The sequence below is a fragment of the Pecten maximus genome, chromosome 1 (assembly GCF_902652985.1).
Source record: "Pecten maximus chromosome 1, xPecMax1.1, whole genome shotgun sequence".
Classification (NCBI taxonomy): domain Eukaryota; kingdom Metazoa; phylum Mollusca; class Bivalvia; order Pectinida; family Pectinidae; genus Pecten; species Pecten maximus.
The window spans coordinates 59,194,357-59,212,097 of record NC_047015.1 but is presented as its reverse complement, the minus strand read 5'-3'; the positions used below and the strand labels follow the sequence as shown (position 1 = coordinate 59,212,097).

Genomic DNA, 17,741 nt, shown 5'->3' with positions numbered 1-17,741 from the left:
ACAAGTTACTTCCCCTTACCGATCTCCTTGATATGCAGCACGTGCACGTACCTGGTAATAATTTGTACAGAAAATTGTTCAGAATATTCAATGAAAAAGCAAATCATTTTCTATAATTTCAACATTCTGTTTATAACCTGTTTATCTCAAACAGACGTTTTCAATCATAAAAACATGTGTCGTATCATGAAATTACAAATAAATACTTCACGGAAGGAGAAATTGCTGTTTGTTTATTTGTGATGAAATTTTTCAGTCCCATCCTGAACTCATCGGGTATTATCATAGATATGCAACAGTAGCTTCCCCAAGGAGTTCAGAATGATTCGGTCCTACCCGAGAACCCCTAAAGATACTGAAACACAACACCTAATTAAGTTGATTAGAAACTTTGAGTACATGGTACATTGTAACAGTATGCAACAGAAGTAAAGTAGAAAACACATCTCAAGTGTGTATTTGATTTACACCTTTCGGATGCTTTTCCTCGATCAGAAGTTTCTTCAGAGAAGTGATATCTGGGTACTAAAGATTGTGCTTTCTCACATACTTCAGTGGGGATCCTGTACCTGCCAGGGAAAGATAACTCTATCACACAGGGAAGACAGCCGACACATGTCATGACGTCGTGTCAACGGCTAGGTATAGATATCTCTATCACACATGTCATGACGTCGTGTCAACGGCTAGTTATATCTTTCACACAGGGGAAGACAGCCGACACATGCCATGACATCACTGTCAATGTGACGCCAATATTTTGTTACCCTGATGTCAAACAATTGTTGTGAAAGAGAATGCCTCACCCTGTAGAAAAATTCACATTAATGCTTGCTCTTACTGTTTTTATGGAAGTGTAATGTTTGCTCTTACTGTTTTATGGAAGTGTAATGCTTGCTCTTACTGTTTTATGGAAGTGTAATGTTTGCTCTTACTGTTTTTATGGAAGTGTAATGTTTGCTCTTACTGTTTTTATGGAAGTGTAATGTTTGCTCTTACTGTTTTATGGAAGTGTAATGCTTGCTCTTACTGTTTTTATGGAAGTGTAATGTTTGCTCTTACTGTTTTATGGAAGTGTAATGCTTGCTCTTACTGTTTTTATGGAAGTGTAATGTTTGCTCTTACTGTTTTTATGGAAGTGTAATGTTTGCTCTTACTGTTTTTATGGAAGTGTAATGTTTGCTCTTACTGTTTTTATGGAAGTGTAATGTTTGCTCTTACTGTTTTATGGAAGTGTAATGTTTGCTCTTACTGTTTTATGGAAGTGTAATGCTTGCTCTTACTGTTTTTATGGAAGTGTAATGTTTGCTCTTACTGTTTTATGGAAGTGTAATGTTTGCTCTTACTGTTTTTATGGAAGTGTAATGTTTGCTCTTACTGTTTTTATGGAAGTGTAATGTTTGCTCTTACTGTTTTATGGAAGTGTAATGCTTGCTCTTACTGTTTTTATGGAAGTGTAATGTTTGCTCTTACTGTTTTTATGGAAGTGTAATGTTTGCTCTTACTGTTTTTATGGAAGTGTAATGCTTGCTCTTACTGTTTTTAAGGAAGTGTAATGTTTGCTCTTACTGTTTTTATGAAAGTATGTGAGAAAAATAATCAAACATGGGTCTGTTTAGTGGACTGGGATATCTCAACCCTCAAGTAAAAGTTTAACCGGCCAGTATTTGGCAAGCCTCGTGTTGACCACCAAAACACATACACATGGGTTGAGATATCCCTGTCCACATAGACCCATGTAAGATTCTAGTTTGCGTAATCCTGAGTTAGTCCGATATTCTCTCCATTTTGGTCTTTCATGGTGATGATTTTCATTTTGTGGTTTCACACACTAGATAGAGGTAGAATGTGGTATGTAAAGTGCAGTCTGACAAAGGAAGGAAACAAGACATTAAATGACATCAGTCTTCCCCTCAGAATGGGCTGTCTAGTTTGATAATGTATAATTGGGGTAATAGGTAGGGGCATCAGAATCCACAAAATGCCAGTAAAACTTGGCTACATCTAAATTCAGGATTTCACTGTTACAGCTCTGTGGCTGATTAAAATGGGGAAACTGGAAGTGTTTAAATAGGGAAACTTTGGTAGTGTTTAAATGGTAGTGTTAAATGGTTGTGTTTAAATGGTGGTGTTTAAATGGTTGTGTTTAAATGGTGGTGTTTAAATGGGGAAACTGGTGGTGTTTAAATGGTTGTGTTTAAATGGTAGTGTTTAAATGGTTGTGTTTAAATGGCAGTGTTTAAATGGGGAAACTGGTGGTTTTTAAATGGGAAACAGTGGTAGTGTTAAAATGCTAATTGGGAAGATTTTGCTTGTTCCATATTTTGGAAAACAGCCTGTTATAAAACTGCTAAAAGTTTAACTGGATTTGGAAAGTGAGCTTTTGATATCTAAATGATGTTTATCATTCTCTCTACATCTCACAAGGGTGATAGATTGTGGTTGTCGCCAATGTCGCAGACACTCATATTTTCAAAGTCTGAATAAAAATTTGGTGGTCCTGCAAGCTTCGCAACATCAATCGTTACAACTTGTTTGCGTATATTAAAACAGTTCACTTGCTCAAATTTACATTTTAGTGTAACAGTAATCGGTAGTGACCTGATGTAGGTACACCACACAAACTGATGGCTGTCCATGTAAACGTCTGACCATCACTGAGAGTCCCACTTCTCGTGTGAAACCCCTTCCTCCAGGTGGGTGATAACAACATGGACAGCGTGATACTTCTCCTTCTTGGGTGGAATTAAAATCTTCTTGAATGACACATGGTCGCCTTCCTTCGGTACATACTCGCCGTCAATACTGAAACAGCAGTACAATCTTAAAATCTCGGTTTTTAACATTCAGGAACATATTGATTATTGAATTATAATTTTAAAAATATTTTCATGTACATATTTTTTCTCAGGTATTTGGTATTGAGAAACAAACTGATATCAAATGCGGCAAAATGGCTGTTTGGGAAGATATATAGTGGCATCTAGGCTGACAAAACAGGTATCTCGGGAGACAATAGAAATTTTGGCAGACTTTGGTTGAAACAGATATCTGCAGAGACAAACTGATTTTTGCTTGGACAAACATATGTTTGCAGAAAAATTGGCAGAACTATATCTTAATAGGCAAAACGGTATCTGGGCAAAAAAAAACTAGAACTGTTGTCCAGAGGGCCAACTCATACCCCCCGCTCCTGCAACCCCCATCGTTACTATGTGTTCATTTATACAATAAACAAGATATACAGTTAAATCTCACTTAGTCGTATTCAGTTTTCTTGGTTACCCTAATTCTTTTTTTATCTATATTATGAATAAATTGTTGTACATGACATTATGAAATGATTTCACATGAGAAAATCTTTTAAATTGATCAATTTATAACAAAGAAAAAATTAAAAAGGTTATGAGAAAGGTAAAGTGTGAATGGGATTTATTCAAAAAATTATGACGTGATATAGATTACGCACACCTACAATGTACATGTATAACGATTATTGTCATGAAACAAGAGATCCCAGAGGGATCTTGGCGCCCACCATTGAATGTTCTTCATAGGTTCCACGTCAGATTGATCTTTTCTCTACTTTTCTCTTCTTCTAAGTCTTACTAATCTGCGTAAATTCAGAAACAGCCTCTAGTACTTTTCAAACAAGGGAAACCTATATATAAAATTTAAGATTAAAGGGACATCACGGTAAAAACGTTGTAATTTTCAATGAATGTACGTGTTTTGTTCCTTTCCAGTTATGCTTCTCTGTGCTGTCCCAATGTTCACAGTCGATCCTCATGTCCAGCTTGACCACTTGATTTAGTTGGGAATCCCCCTCTAAATTTAGCGCGGAAATTATTTTCAAATCATCACGTAACTGTTTTGAAATTGAGGCAACACAAACACACGATAGTTTACAAGGCGAATTGGATTATTTGGACAACGATATTATACAGTGGTTTAAATGTTAAATAACACGTTCTGTATATATTCCGGCACATATATGTATGTGTAAATAAGTGTAAACACCGTACATATAGTATAGTGACAGTAGCGATGTACTGGTACAGACTGTATAAATATTACTGAGTTTGTGTAAATATTACCGAGATTGTCATGACCTACTATCCAGCAATCAAGCAGAATACGAGCAGCGTCCGTATTACTGCTGTTTTCATGTTTGAACTGTATTGTACTGCTTCCCCAGTTTAATTCTAGGATTGTGTTTGACCCATTTTTCCAATTATTCTCTTCATTTCGGAAGCTGTTATCGTTTTCAACTGCAGTCGATTCACATTGGAAGCCATTTTTGTTTTCAGGTGTTTTAGTGTGTTATGCGCATGCGTGTTATCGTATATGTCTCAAAATTTGCATATTCAGACTATTGATCAACAAATTGTGATAACCTTTTTAAAATTAATAATTGATGTTTTTTATATACATATATCATCAAATTCGAATGGTTATTGTTCATAAGGATATTTTTTTTAAATATATACCCAATAATATGAAAAAATACAAAATAAAAATTGGTTTACCGTGATGTCCCTTTAAGGCACCAAGGGAAACCTATATATGGAATTTGAGAAAAATTCCTTCAGTACTTTCTGAGAAATAGCGATAACAAATTTGAATTGTCGAAATCCAAGATGGCTGCCCGTTGGCCATGTTGTTTTCTGATTGGTCTCAAAATGCAATATGAATCAATATACACCGCGGGGAACTTACATATGAAATTTCAGTAAGATCCCTTCATTAGTTTCTTGGAAATAGCGATAACAAACTTCAATTGTCGAAATCCAAGATGGCTGCCTGTCGGACATGTTGTTTTCCGATTAGTCTCAAAATGCAATATGCATAACTAAGCATCAAGGGGAACCTACATAAGAAATTTGAGAAAGATCCCTGCAGTACTTTCTCAGGAATAGCGATAACAAACTTCAATTGTCAAAATCCAAGATGGCTGCCTGTCGGCCATGTTGTTTTCTGATTGGTCTCAAAATGCAATATGCATAACTAGGCACCAGGGGGAACCTACATATGAAATTTAAGGAATATCCCTTCATTAGTTTCTAATTAGAAATAGCGATAACAAATTTCAATTGTCGAAATCCAAGATGGCTGCCTGTCAGCCATGTTGTTTTCCGATCAGTCTCAAAATGCAATATGCATAACTAAGCACCGAGGGGAACCTACATATGAAATTTGGGAAAGATCCCTTGAGTACTTTCTCAGAAAGAGCGATAACAAATTTCAATTGTCGAAATCCAAGATGGCTGCCTGTCGGCCATGTTGTTTTCCGATTAGTCTCAAAATGCAATATGCATAACTAAGCATCAAGGGGAACCTACATATGAAATTTGAGAAAGATCCCTTCAGTACTTTCTGAGGAATAGCGATAAAAAAATGTAATTGTCAAAATCCAAGATGGCTGCCTGTCGGCCATGTTGTTTTCCGATTAGTCTCAAAATGCAATATGCATAACTAAGCATCAAGGGGAACCTACATATGAAATTTGAGAAAGATCCCTTCAATACTTTCTGAGGAATAGCGATAACAAACTTAAATTGTCGAAATCCAAAATGGCTGCCTGTTGGCCATGTTGTTTTCCGATTGGTCTCAAAATGCAATATGCATAACTAGGCACCAAGAGGAACCTACATATGAAATTTCAGAAAGATCCCTTCAGTACTTTCTGAGAAATAGCGATAACAAACTTCAATTGTCAAAATCCAAGATGGCTGCCCGTTGGCCATGTTGTTTTCCGATTGGTCTCAAAATGCAATATGCATAAAATGACACCACGGGGAACCTACATATGAAATTTCAGTAAGATCCCTTCATTAGTTTCTTAGAAATAGCGATAACAAACTTCAATTGTCAAAATCCAAGAAGGCTGCCTGTCGGCCATGTTGTTTTCCGATTGGTCTCAAAATGCGATATGCATAACTAGGCACCAAGAGGAACCTACATATGAAATTTGAGAAAGATCCCTTGAGTACTTTCTCAGAAATAGCGATAACAAACTTCAATTGTCAAAATCCAAGATGGCTGCCCGTTGGCCATGTTGTTTTCTGATTGGTCTCAAAATGCAATATGAATCAATATACACCCGCGGGGAACCTACATATGAAATTTCAGTAAGATCCCTTCAGTTAGTTTCTTGGAAATAGCGATAAACAAATTCAATTGTCGAAATCCAAGATGGCTGCTGTCGGACATGTTGTTTTCCGATTAGTCTCAAAATGCAATATGCATAACTAAGCATCAAGGGAACCTACATAGGAAATTTGAGAAAGATCCCTTGCAGTACTTTCTCAGGTAATAGCGATAACAAACTTCAATTGTCAAAATCCAAAGATGGCTGCCTGTCGGCCATGTTGTTTTCCTGATTTGGTCTCAAATGCATATGCATAACTAGGCACCAGGGGAACCTACAATATGAAATTTAAGAATGATCCCTTCAGTACTTTCTGAGAAATAGCGATAACAAACTTCAATTGTCAAAATCCAAGATGGCTGCCCGTTGGCCATGTTGTTTTCCGATTGGTCTCAAAATGCAATATGCATAAAATGACACCACGGGGAACCTACATATGAAATTTCAGTAAGATCCCTTCATTAGTTTCTTAGAAATAGCGATAACAAACTTCAATTGTCAAAATCCAAGAAGGCTGCCTGTCGGCCATGTTGTTTTCCGATTGGTCTCAAAATGCGATATGCATAACTAGGCACCAAGAGGAACCTACATATGAAATTTGGGAAAGATCCCTTCAGTGCTTTCTGAGAATTAGCGATAACAAACTTCAATTGTCACAAGAGATCCCAGAGGGATCTTGGCGCCCACCATTGAATGATCTTCATAGGTTCCATGTCAGATTGATCTTTTCTCTACTTTTCCCTTCCTCTAAGTCTTACTAATCTGTGCAAATTCAGAAACAGCCCTCTATAGCTAGTACTTTTCAAACAAGGGGAACCTATATATAAAATTTATATAATTAAGATTTAGCGATAATGGCTGTCTGTCGACCATGTGGTTTTTGGATTGGTCCCAATATGCATAACTAGGCACTAAAGGGAACCTACATATGAAATTTTAGAAAGATCCCTTCAGTACTTTCTGAGAAATAGCGATAACAAACTTCAATGGTCAAAATCCAAGATGGCTGCCTGTCGGCCATGTTGTTTTCCAATTGGTCTCAAAATGCATTATGCATAACTAGGCACCAAGAGGAACCTACATATGAAATTTGAGAAAGATCCCTTGAGTACTTTCTCAGAAATAGCGATAACAAACTTCAATTGTCAAAATCCAAGATGGCTGCCCGTTGGCCATGTTGTTTTCTGATTGGTCTCAAAATGCAATATGAATCAATATACACCGCGGGGAACTTACATATGAAATTTCAGTAAGATCCCTTCATTAGTTTCTTGGAAATAGCGATAACAAACTTCAATTGTCGAAATCCAAGATGGCTGCCTGTCGGACATGTTGTTTTCCGATTAGTCTCAAAATGCAATATGCATAACTAAGCATCAAGGGGAACCTACATAAGAAATTTGAGAAAGATCCCTGCAGTACTTTCTCAGGAATAGCGATAACAAACTTCAATTGTCAAAATCCAAGATGGCTGCCTGTCGGCCATGTTGTTTTCTGATTGGTCTCAAAATGCAATATGCATAACTAGGCACCAGGGGGAACCTACATATGAAATTTAAGGAATATCCCTTCATTAGTTTCTAATTAGAAATAGCGATAACAAATTTCAATTGTCGAAATCCAAGATGGCTGCCTGTCAGCCATGTTGTTTTCCGATCAGTCTCAAAATGCAATATGCATAACTAAGCACCGAGGGGAACCTACATATGAAATTTGGGAAAGATCCCTTGAGTACTTTCTCAGAAAGAGCGATAACAAATTTCAATTGTCGAAATCCAAGATGGCTGCCTGTCGGCCATGTTGTTTTCCGATTAGTCTCAAAATGCAATATGCATAACTAAGCATCAAGGGGAACCTACATATGAAATTTGAGAAAGATCCCTTCAGTACTTTCTGAGGAATAGCGATAAAAAAATGTAATTGTCAAAATCCAAGATGGCTGCCTGTCGGCCATGTTGTTTTCCGATTAGTCTCAAAATGCAATATGCATAACTAAGCATCAAGGGGAACCTACATATGAAATTTGAGAAAGATCCCTTCAATACTTTCTGAGGAATAGCGATAACAAACTTAAATTGTCGAAATCCAAAATGGCTGCCTGTTGGCCATGTTGTTTTCCGATTGGTCTCAAAATGCAATATGCATAACTAGGCACCAAGAGGAACCTACATATGAAATTTCAGAAAGATCCCTTCAGTACTTTCTGAGAAATAGCGATAACAAACTTCAATTGTCAAAATCCAAGATGGCTGCCCGTTGGCCATGTTGTTTTCCGATTGGTCTCAAAATGCAATATGCATAAAATGACACCACGGGGAACCTACATATGAAATTTCAGTAAGATCCCTTCATTAGTTTCTTAGAAATAGCGATAACAAACTTCAATTGTCAAAATCCAAGAAGGCTGCCTGTCGGCCATGTTGTTTTCCGATTGGTCTCAAAATGCGATATGCATAACTAGGCACCAAGAGGAACCTACATATGAAATTTGGGAAAGATCCCTTCAGTGCTTTCTGAGAATTAGCGATAACAAACTTCAATTGTCACAAGAGATCCCAGAGGGATCTTGGCGCCCACCATTGAATGATCTTCATAGGTTCCATGTCAGATTGATCTTTTCTCTACTTTTCCCTTCCTCTAAGTCTTACTAATCTGTGCAAATTCAGAAACAGCCCTCTATAGCTAGTACTTTTCAAACAAGGGGAACCTATATATAAAATTTATATAATTAAGATTTAGCGATAATGGCTGTCTGTCGACCATGTGGTTTTTGGATTAGTCCCAATATGCATAACTAGGCACTAAAGGGAACCTACATATGAAATTTTAGAAAGATCCCTTCAGTACTTTCTGAGAAATAGCGATAACAAACTTCAATGGTCAAAATCCAAGATGGCTGCCTGTCGGCCATGTTGTTTTCCAATTGGTCTCAAAATGCATTATGCATAACTAGGCACCAAGAGGAACCTACATATGAAATTTGAGAAAGATCTCTTTTGTACTTTCTCAGAAATAGCGATAACAAACTTCAATTGTCAAAATACAAAATGGCTGCCTGTCGGCCATGTTGTTTTCCGTTCGGTCCCAAAATGCGATATGCATAACTAGGCACCAAGGGGAACCTACATATGAAATTTGAGAAAGATCCCTTCAGTACTTTCTCAGAAATAGTGATAACAAGAATTGTTTACGGACGGAGGGACGGACGACGGACCACAGACGCAGGGCGATTTGAATAGCCCACCATCTGATGATGGTGGGCTAAAAATTGAGGCGACACAGTAACACTTAAGCAGACAAAGTTATACTTATGAAGACGATGTCGAAAATAATATTAGGAAGACACTTACTCTGAAATATGAACAAACAGTGGTTCCTGGTTTGGATGGACGTCATCTTCCTGGAGTTCCTGGATAAAACCGTGACCCTTCTGTCGACAGAATGCCTTCACGATACCGCTGTAAACCTCACTTTTTTTCGCACTATCTGATCTGTACAAAAAAGTTCATGTCAGAATGTTCTCTTACAACATGTTCACTGAAAGTGCACCCACAATTAAAACTATCAGTAATTTAAATACATAACGTTGTAACAGCCGTGACTCACGAGCGTGTGTTATTGATACGAGCACGTATTATTGGCAAATAATACACGGTTTTCAACCAATCAAAACTGGCGTTGCATAGCAAACATGGTAGAATATATAATAACAAACTTCAAAATCCAAGATGGCCACCTCTTGGCCATATGCATGCTATTTTTCGATCGGACCCAAAATACAATATGCACAACTAGGGACCGAGGGAAACTGCCATATGAAATTTGAGGAAGATCCCTTCAATTCTTTCTGAGAAATAGTGATAACAAGAATGGTTTACAGAGGGAGGGAGGGAAGGAGGCACGACAGATCACAGACGTGTTAATCAGGATGTGATTTATCAATAATTCTCTAATCAATATATTCCTATTTTATATATTTGAGACTTTATACTCACTGCTGTGTTTACAAAAGGGGCGGGACTAGGGTGACTCTATAATACTCACTGTGAGAGAGTTCTGGTTCGCCGGGTTGGGATTGGACTGGGAACCAGAAATCGATTCCTTGGAGATCCTGCTAGGATTGCGTTATTAACGGCTTGACTTTGTGGTATGTCCATACTTCTACTCTACAAAGGAGAGAATTTACCTCGTTATATGATCTCACAAATTTTAAGAACCAAAAACAGAGTTAAACTAATTAACTGAATTAGGATAACAAGACTATTTGGCAAAAATGCATGCATAATATATTCATCATAATATGCAAGCTTGCTCCATGAGATACAGGTCTAGGATAAAATATTGATGTTAAAGGGAAAATTTGTATCGCACCTAGAGGTATGGTATGTCAAATCAAGCAATGGTTGAGTTATGGAAGAAATGTTTATATTGTAGGCTGACCGAGAATTCCAATCAAAATAGTAAAGGCACACATAGGTATGAATTGTCATGTCTCGTGGTTCGCTACATGAGATAATCATTTCTAACACAGATATAATAGCATAAAATCATTTCATAAAACTACCAACAAATAATTCCTTCATGGAAGTAGTGGCCCTTCATGTGTTGTTTGGTATATTTGTAAAGAAATTATTTTGTATGCTGATCATGAAATTTATGTATCGATATAACGAAACATCTGGCTATATCACGACATTGATCAGTATATTGACCCACCCCTTTTTCATGGTAACTGTCACTCAACCTGCATTACTCTACATATACTGAAGGGTGTTCATGTTATATCGCTTTTAAAGCTGTTTTTTTTTTTTTTGTCAAAAGACCTCAAAATAACATAATCTTTAACTTGTTGAAGGCGATTATTAATATGTAGAATCGTAGTACCTTTGGTTAATGGGTCATGTTAAAAATATGATGTCCCCCTTTTTTTTACAAATGTTAAAGACCTTCATATGTTTCAAACTTATACTTGAGAAGCCAATTAGTCGGCAGAACGATTTACCAAAAACACCCACTAACACCCAAAAACTACCCAAAAACATCTCACAACATCAACACTTTACATGAAAACATCATTAGAAATTGATATGTATATGTTAACATATCAAATACAGTTATTGACACCTTCTTTTGTTGACTTATCGGCGAGTAGGGTTTTGACGGCGAGGGAGATAACTCTTACAAACAGTCATACAATAAAACCGGCAGGCCATTTTTCCAAATACGGATTTTTGATGATTATCTAGCGTAGTTTGTCGATTCACGTGTTCATTTATCTACCAGACATGTTTTTTTTTTTTTTTTCATTTACCTGGTCAATTAACGATTGAATTATTTACTATTGCTTTAATTTGATGTGTTTTCTCATGCATATGCTGTTCGTTATAGCATACAGTATATACATGTACGTTGATTGTGCAGACATACTGAGACATAACAAAACAATAAATGAAGATTGATATTGTGACGTGTCTATAGTATGCTATTACACTCCGACTTTGTTGGCATCATATACATATCTTGCTAACTTGCAAATTTCGCTAATATTATTGACACACAGTAATTGGATAAGTTTATATATACATCGACGGTTTGCGCCTGTAAAATAATTTTTACAGTACTAGTGTTGTTTTTGTATTAAATCATGAAAACTTTTGCATACTAGAATAAAATAGATATTGTAATTTGCAGCTAGTTTCTAATTAATATTCTGGTATGATTCTGTTTACACGTGACAAGACACCGTGGCAGACGCGGACTCATCAGCGACACGTGCCCGTCTCTCGCCCGGTAATATGGCCCGGTTTTGTGTTAATAGTTATTCTCTTACTCCCTTTTCTGGGGATTTGAAAGTATTACTTGCCTAGAGACAATTCATTTCATGTTTATAAAAAAAAAAACATACTAATACATGAAAAGGTATCTCAAATGATATGGACGTTTCTCATTAGTAAATATAATTTTTATTTTGGCACAAATTAACTACAAATGATAAATTATCAAGTAAATTATATGACATTATATATGCAATGCATGAAATGGATGTATTTCATTTAAAATGGTTATGTTTGGTATTAAAAAAAATACAAGTTAAGATCGACAAAAACTGAAATACATGTATATTGTTAAACAAAAGCTAAATGATCAGGCTATTCAAAAGTGGTTTGTGGATATCGAGAAGAGAAATAGAGGGCAAAATTATCTATTATTCAAATGTATCTTTGGTTTTGATAACTACTTGACTACACATTTATTATTTATAACATATATTATTGATCATATAAGATATCTGATATGTTTAAAAGATATCATTTCTTTATAATTTAATTATACTAAATCATTGATATGATAGAGAACAGTCTGGCTTATGATATTTGAAAATAAAATTTAATTTTATGTTTAAATTGTATGTATGTGTCCGGAAAGTTGGTCGCGTAGCGACTGTTCGACACGCCTGATTTGTCGGTCGTGTGCTGTTAATTAGGCTATTGTGTATATAACGGAGAAGTGAGGAGTAATTAAATTGCCATCCACTGGCCAGGTGTTAATTGGTCCCTCTTTTGAAGCAACATACAAACCTGGAAAGTCCAGTACAAATATATATTAATGGTGACTGTTTATTCAATGCCGTGTCAACTATCTTGGTAGGAGTCTTTATCTGTAGAACAGGACCTGTTTAGAACTAATCACTAGGAAAGATTTGATCCTAAAACATCAAAGGAAGGAAAATTTTGCGTTAATCTCCCCTGAATACGATCATGCGTGTTTACAATGTGCTGGCCATGGTGATGATTTTTCTTCGATATGGACGATGATGGCTTTAGCCAATGTTATTGATTCTCCGATCACGTCTGTTTACCCGTGTGTTAATGGAGTAAAGGACTTTTATTTCACACAATTCAACACAACTCTTTACCCAAACAACATTGAATCCAAAAAAGAAGCACTGAAAGTGTTGTGGACAAGCGTCTTCCCTCCCAGGCCTGGTCGGGAATGGTTTCCAAACCACTTCGTCCCCCTGCTACCTCCGGAACAAATTCACACACCACCAAATCTGACATAAACTCCTATATATGTACCGCATTCACCACCAATACAACCAAAAGAAAGAGAACCACCAGTGCCCAGACAAAATTACATAGAGACAACATCTACACAACAACAAAGAACAAAACCAACAGATTTCCAGCATAAACGGAAAATGCAACTCCCTGACAAAACAAAAACATCTCCCAAATGTTCTCTGGCACTGGAAACAAACATCAACAGAGATCCATTCCAAAGCCCCAACAGATTTCAAATTTTTGAAAGTGAAAGTGACGAAGAGCTGATTTCCCCTGTTTCTAGTCCATCTCCGCCAAAAAGTCAACCCAAACCGAAAAGACGAAAGACTGTTAGAGTTTCAACTGAAGAGCCTATTTCCCCACCTCAAACTCCAGAGCCGACATCTCCCTTTAGACCAAACAGTAATACAACTTCACCTGCTACTCAACATACCCAACCAATACCATCTCCCGAAGCTGAGTCCGAGTGTCTCTCAAACTGTTTACCAAATCCAGGACATTTCATGCACAATAACGAAGTTTTAGACAATCTCTTGAAAAACCCTAAACCACTGAATTCAATTCCAGTTGGTACCAGAAACAATGTTTTCTTTGTAGTTGACAATTCTCGAAACACTAACAAGTCCAAATCAGACTTTCCTGATGATCGTGGTGTATGGTGTGCGTCCTCGGGAACAACAGCAAATCAATTATACGCTATTTCAGACAACAAACAATTAACAACAGTTTTTGAAAAAGATGGGCAGTAAATATATTTGATCTTAATTAAGTTTTTAACCTAGTTTTATGACTTTTATGTATGTTGAAACGGTTATATAATGAGATTTTATATTGTCAATTTAAGAGTTATTTCACAATAATCAATGTACTGTTTTAAATCAAACATTAAATTAGTTATGTAGATTATCGGTCTCAGTTTCCGCGTGTCGGAGCCATACTATATGGTGATCTAGACCGATATCTACTTACTAATATTATGTGCATTTCTTTATCAATTTTTATCGAAGTTGTTCACTATCAATGAAGTTTTTTAATACGTAAATATATTTGATCTAATTTTATTTTTAACCTAGTTTTACGACTTTTATATATGTTGAAACGGTTATATAATGAGATTTTATATTGTCAATTCATGATTTATTTTTATCAATTTCCTCTTTTAATTACACTAGTTAGTTACAATATGTATGTATATTACTGGTTCAAGTTCAGTTTCCTTATTAGGGATTTCCATTTCGGATGGAAATCCATATTGTTATTGTTATGTTTTTTCTTATTATTATTATTATTATTATTATTCTTAACACTTTTTTTGTGAACAAAATCTCTCAAAAACGAGTGCAGATAGAACGTTCATATCTTAGCACATGATAGACAATATCAAGCTGTCGATTTTGGTGCAATTTTATGTTCATGCGTTCAACGGTCAAGGTCACAGATCTATAAATAGAACATTTTTGGACGTTTTTTGAACGATCATAACTTCGTAACGGATCGTTCCATTTCGTTCCCGTTCAGTGTGTTATGTAGATCAGGGACAGAGCTAACTTTTCTCCATGCCATCTTATCAGAGAATATGTCAAGGTCATGACCTCGCCAAGGGGTAAAGAAAATATCGAAAAAAAAATTCTCAATCTGAAAACTGTTTTCATCCCAAACGAAAGAGTATGATGAACTGAGACGAAATATGAACTTTTTTTGATCGTCGGATGAAAAATGACTGAGATATGGCACTTTGAAAATTTCGAAGTTTTTTCCGCCAAAATTCAAAAATTGGCAAAAAATGACTAAAAAATTTTCAGCTCCTTCATTTATACACATACAGATTTGATATTTGGCACAACAATAGCATGTAAGAGTAGCTACAAAAAATACTATTTTTCATTGACCTTGACCTTCATTCAAGGTCAAATTATCAAAAAAACTAAAATTAAAAAAAAATCTTTTGAGTCAGACTCTTTTCCTGTTCGTTTTATTCCCTGAACAATCAGTGCATCTTGTAGATCATGGTCGGCACAAAGTTTTTTCTTATACATGTTATCAAAAAATATCTCAAGGTCAAGGTCTAAGCATGAGGTCAAATCAAGGTCAAAAATTTAAAATTCAAAATTAATGATTTTTTTATATGAATCGGAAAGCGCATGATTAATCATGACAAACGGTGCACGTTTTATGGTCGTACGATAAAAAATGACGTAGAAATGGCACTTTGAAAAATGTTGGTTTTCCCGCCAAAATTCAAATTTGTCCTAAAAATGCACTAAATTTCGTTTTACTCCTATATCGTTACACATAAAGATTTGATTTTTGGTACAGTGATAGCTTGGACGAAGGGCTACAAACTTAATTGCTTTTCATTGACCTTGACCTTCGTTCAAGGTCACAAAGGTCAAATGACCAAAAATCGAAAATGTCACATTCTTTTAAAAACTGTATTTTGATCATCTATAGAAGAAAATGCTCTTCTGAAGATGTATGCAACATTTAAAGGTCAAATTATCAAAAATGAAAAAAAAAAAAACAAAAAAAAAAGAACAAAAAAACACAAAATATCCGAAGATAACAGTATGGTATACACGATACACGGTAAGGTATGCACGATACACCGTACAGGATTCACGGTATTTTTACTGGGTACACGACATACGATACATGGTGTAGGATACACAATATATGGTACAGTACACACGAAACACGGTACGACATACACGATACTTGGTACGAGGTACACAGTACGATATACACAATACAAAGTACGGTATACACAATACACGGTACGAGATACACGGTACTTGGTAGGAGATACATAGTACGGTGTACATGATACACAGTACGGTTTACACAATACACGGTACGAGATACACAATTCACAGTACTGTAAACACGATACAAGTTACGAAATACACAATTCACAGTACAGTAAACACGATACAAGGTACGAGATACACAATTCACAGTACAGTAACCACGATACAAGGTACGAGATACAGGTACAGTTTACACAATACAAGTTACGAGATACACGATTCACGGAGGTCAAGTGATACAAAATCGAAAAATTCAAATTCTTTTAAAACGGTTTATTTTCATCGTATGTGAAAGAAAACGTTATTTTAAAGATTGATTAAAGAAGGGAAGCGAAGAGAAAACGAAGAGAAATCGTAGGTAAAACGTACAAAAGCGTTCGTCAGAACGAGAACATGTCTGCGATCATTTTCTTGTTGGAAATCAAAATATTTTCATCGTATGTGAAAGAAAACGTTATTTTAAAGATGTTTGCAACGTTAGAAGGTCAACTGATCGGTTAAAGAAGGGAAGCGAAGAGAAAACGAATAGAAAACGAAGAGAAATCGTAGGTAAAACGTACAAAGGCGTTCGTCAGAACGAGAACATATCAGCGATCATTTGTTGGACGGTTAAGACAATAAATGTTATAGGATACATGATACAGTACGGGATACACGATACATGGAACGGGATTCACAGTACAGTAAACACGATACAAGGTACGGGATACACGGTTCACAGTACAGTAAACACGATACAAGGTACGGGATACACGGTTCACAGTACAGTAAACACTATATTTGTGCCAATTCATTAACAATTCACTTATGTCATAATTGTTGTGGCATATTATGTACTGAATAAAGATGATATCAACTGGATACGTATAGTTCTTCCTTATTTCCACGTGGTCGGTTTTATTGTATGACTGTCTGTAAGAGTGATCTCCCTCGCCGTCAAAACCCTACTCGCCGATAAGTCAACAAAAGAAGGCCTAGGTATCAATAGCTGTATTTGATATGTTAATATATACATATCAATTTCTAACGGTGTTTTCATGTAATGTGTTGATGCTGTGAGATGTTTTTGGGTGTTTTGGGGTAAATTGTTCGACCCCAATTAGTGACCTACTGTATATTTCATGGCCGCTGTAGTACGTACGAGGGGAAATGCAACATGGACACTAAGAAAAAGTGCAGTATACAGGAGAAGGGACGGGGTGCATTTCTAAATTTGAATTTGAAGGGGGAGCGTTTTGAGTTTACTCTTCCATTCTGTCTAGATTCTGTCTAGAAGTATCCGCTATATCCAGGATCGACAGAAATCCTACTGCAGCACTCTTGAGTCTACATAATACGAGGTGTTCTGATGTAAATATCGCCTTTAAAGCTCTTTTTCGCAAAGACCTCAAAATAACCTAACCTTTAACTTCTCGAAGGCGATTATTATAGGTCCTGATGTAGAAAGTACCTTATCTGGGAACACCCTCTTCTGGAAAGAAATAACTATATAGGTATTACACTACACAAATAGGTGTCTGATTGATTTGACAATATCATACTTAGTCGCACCATTACAGATTGGTTTCACATTCAATACTACCAGTCTTACCCAATACGGTAATCAACTTGAATAAGCAGCAGATTTGGGCTTCTAAAGTGATGTAAACAGGTAAACACGATAACAGGAAAATCAAATATGGCGGCCTCAAAAAACCAAAGGCAATTTCTCGGGTAGAG

General features: G+C 36.2%; 1 protein-coding gene across 1 annotated transcript; it reads right to left on the bottom strand.

Moving 5' to 3' along the window:
* Nucleotides 1-1,105: 1,105 nt before the first annotated feature.
* Nucleotides 1,106-17,713, bottom strand: LOC117339562 (calcium-regulated heat-stable protein 1-like). The gene is made up of 4 exons (XM_033901246.1): nt 17,614-17,713; nt 10,196-10,317; nt 9,502-9,642; nt 1,106-2,805 (listed from the first exon to the last, which is right to left on the bottom strand). Exons 2-4 carry the CDS (start codon nt 10,306-10,308, stop codon nt 2,655-2,657), a joined length of 405 nt encoding a protein of 134 aa, XP_033757137.1. The 5' UTR covers nt 10,309-10,317; nt 17,614-17,713; the 3' UTR covers nt 1,106-2,654.
* Between the last annotated feature and the right edge of the window lie 28 nt (nt 17,714-17,741).

Coding starts and splice junctions, on each gene's coding strand:
- LOC117339562 (XM_033901246.1), bottom strand. CDS start 10,308: ATGGACATACCACAAAGTCAAGCCGTTAATAACGCAATCCTAGCAGGA. Junction 9,643..10,195: donor CGAACCAGAACTCTCTCACA/GTGAGTATTATA, acceptor TTTTTTGTACAG/ATCAGATAGTGCGAAAAAAA. Junction 2,806..9,501: donor CTGTTTGTTCATATTTCAGA/GTAAGTGTCTTC, acceptor CTGCTGTTTCAG/TATTGACGGCGAGTATGTAC.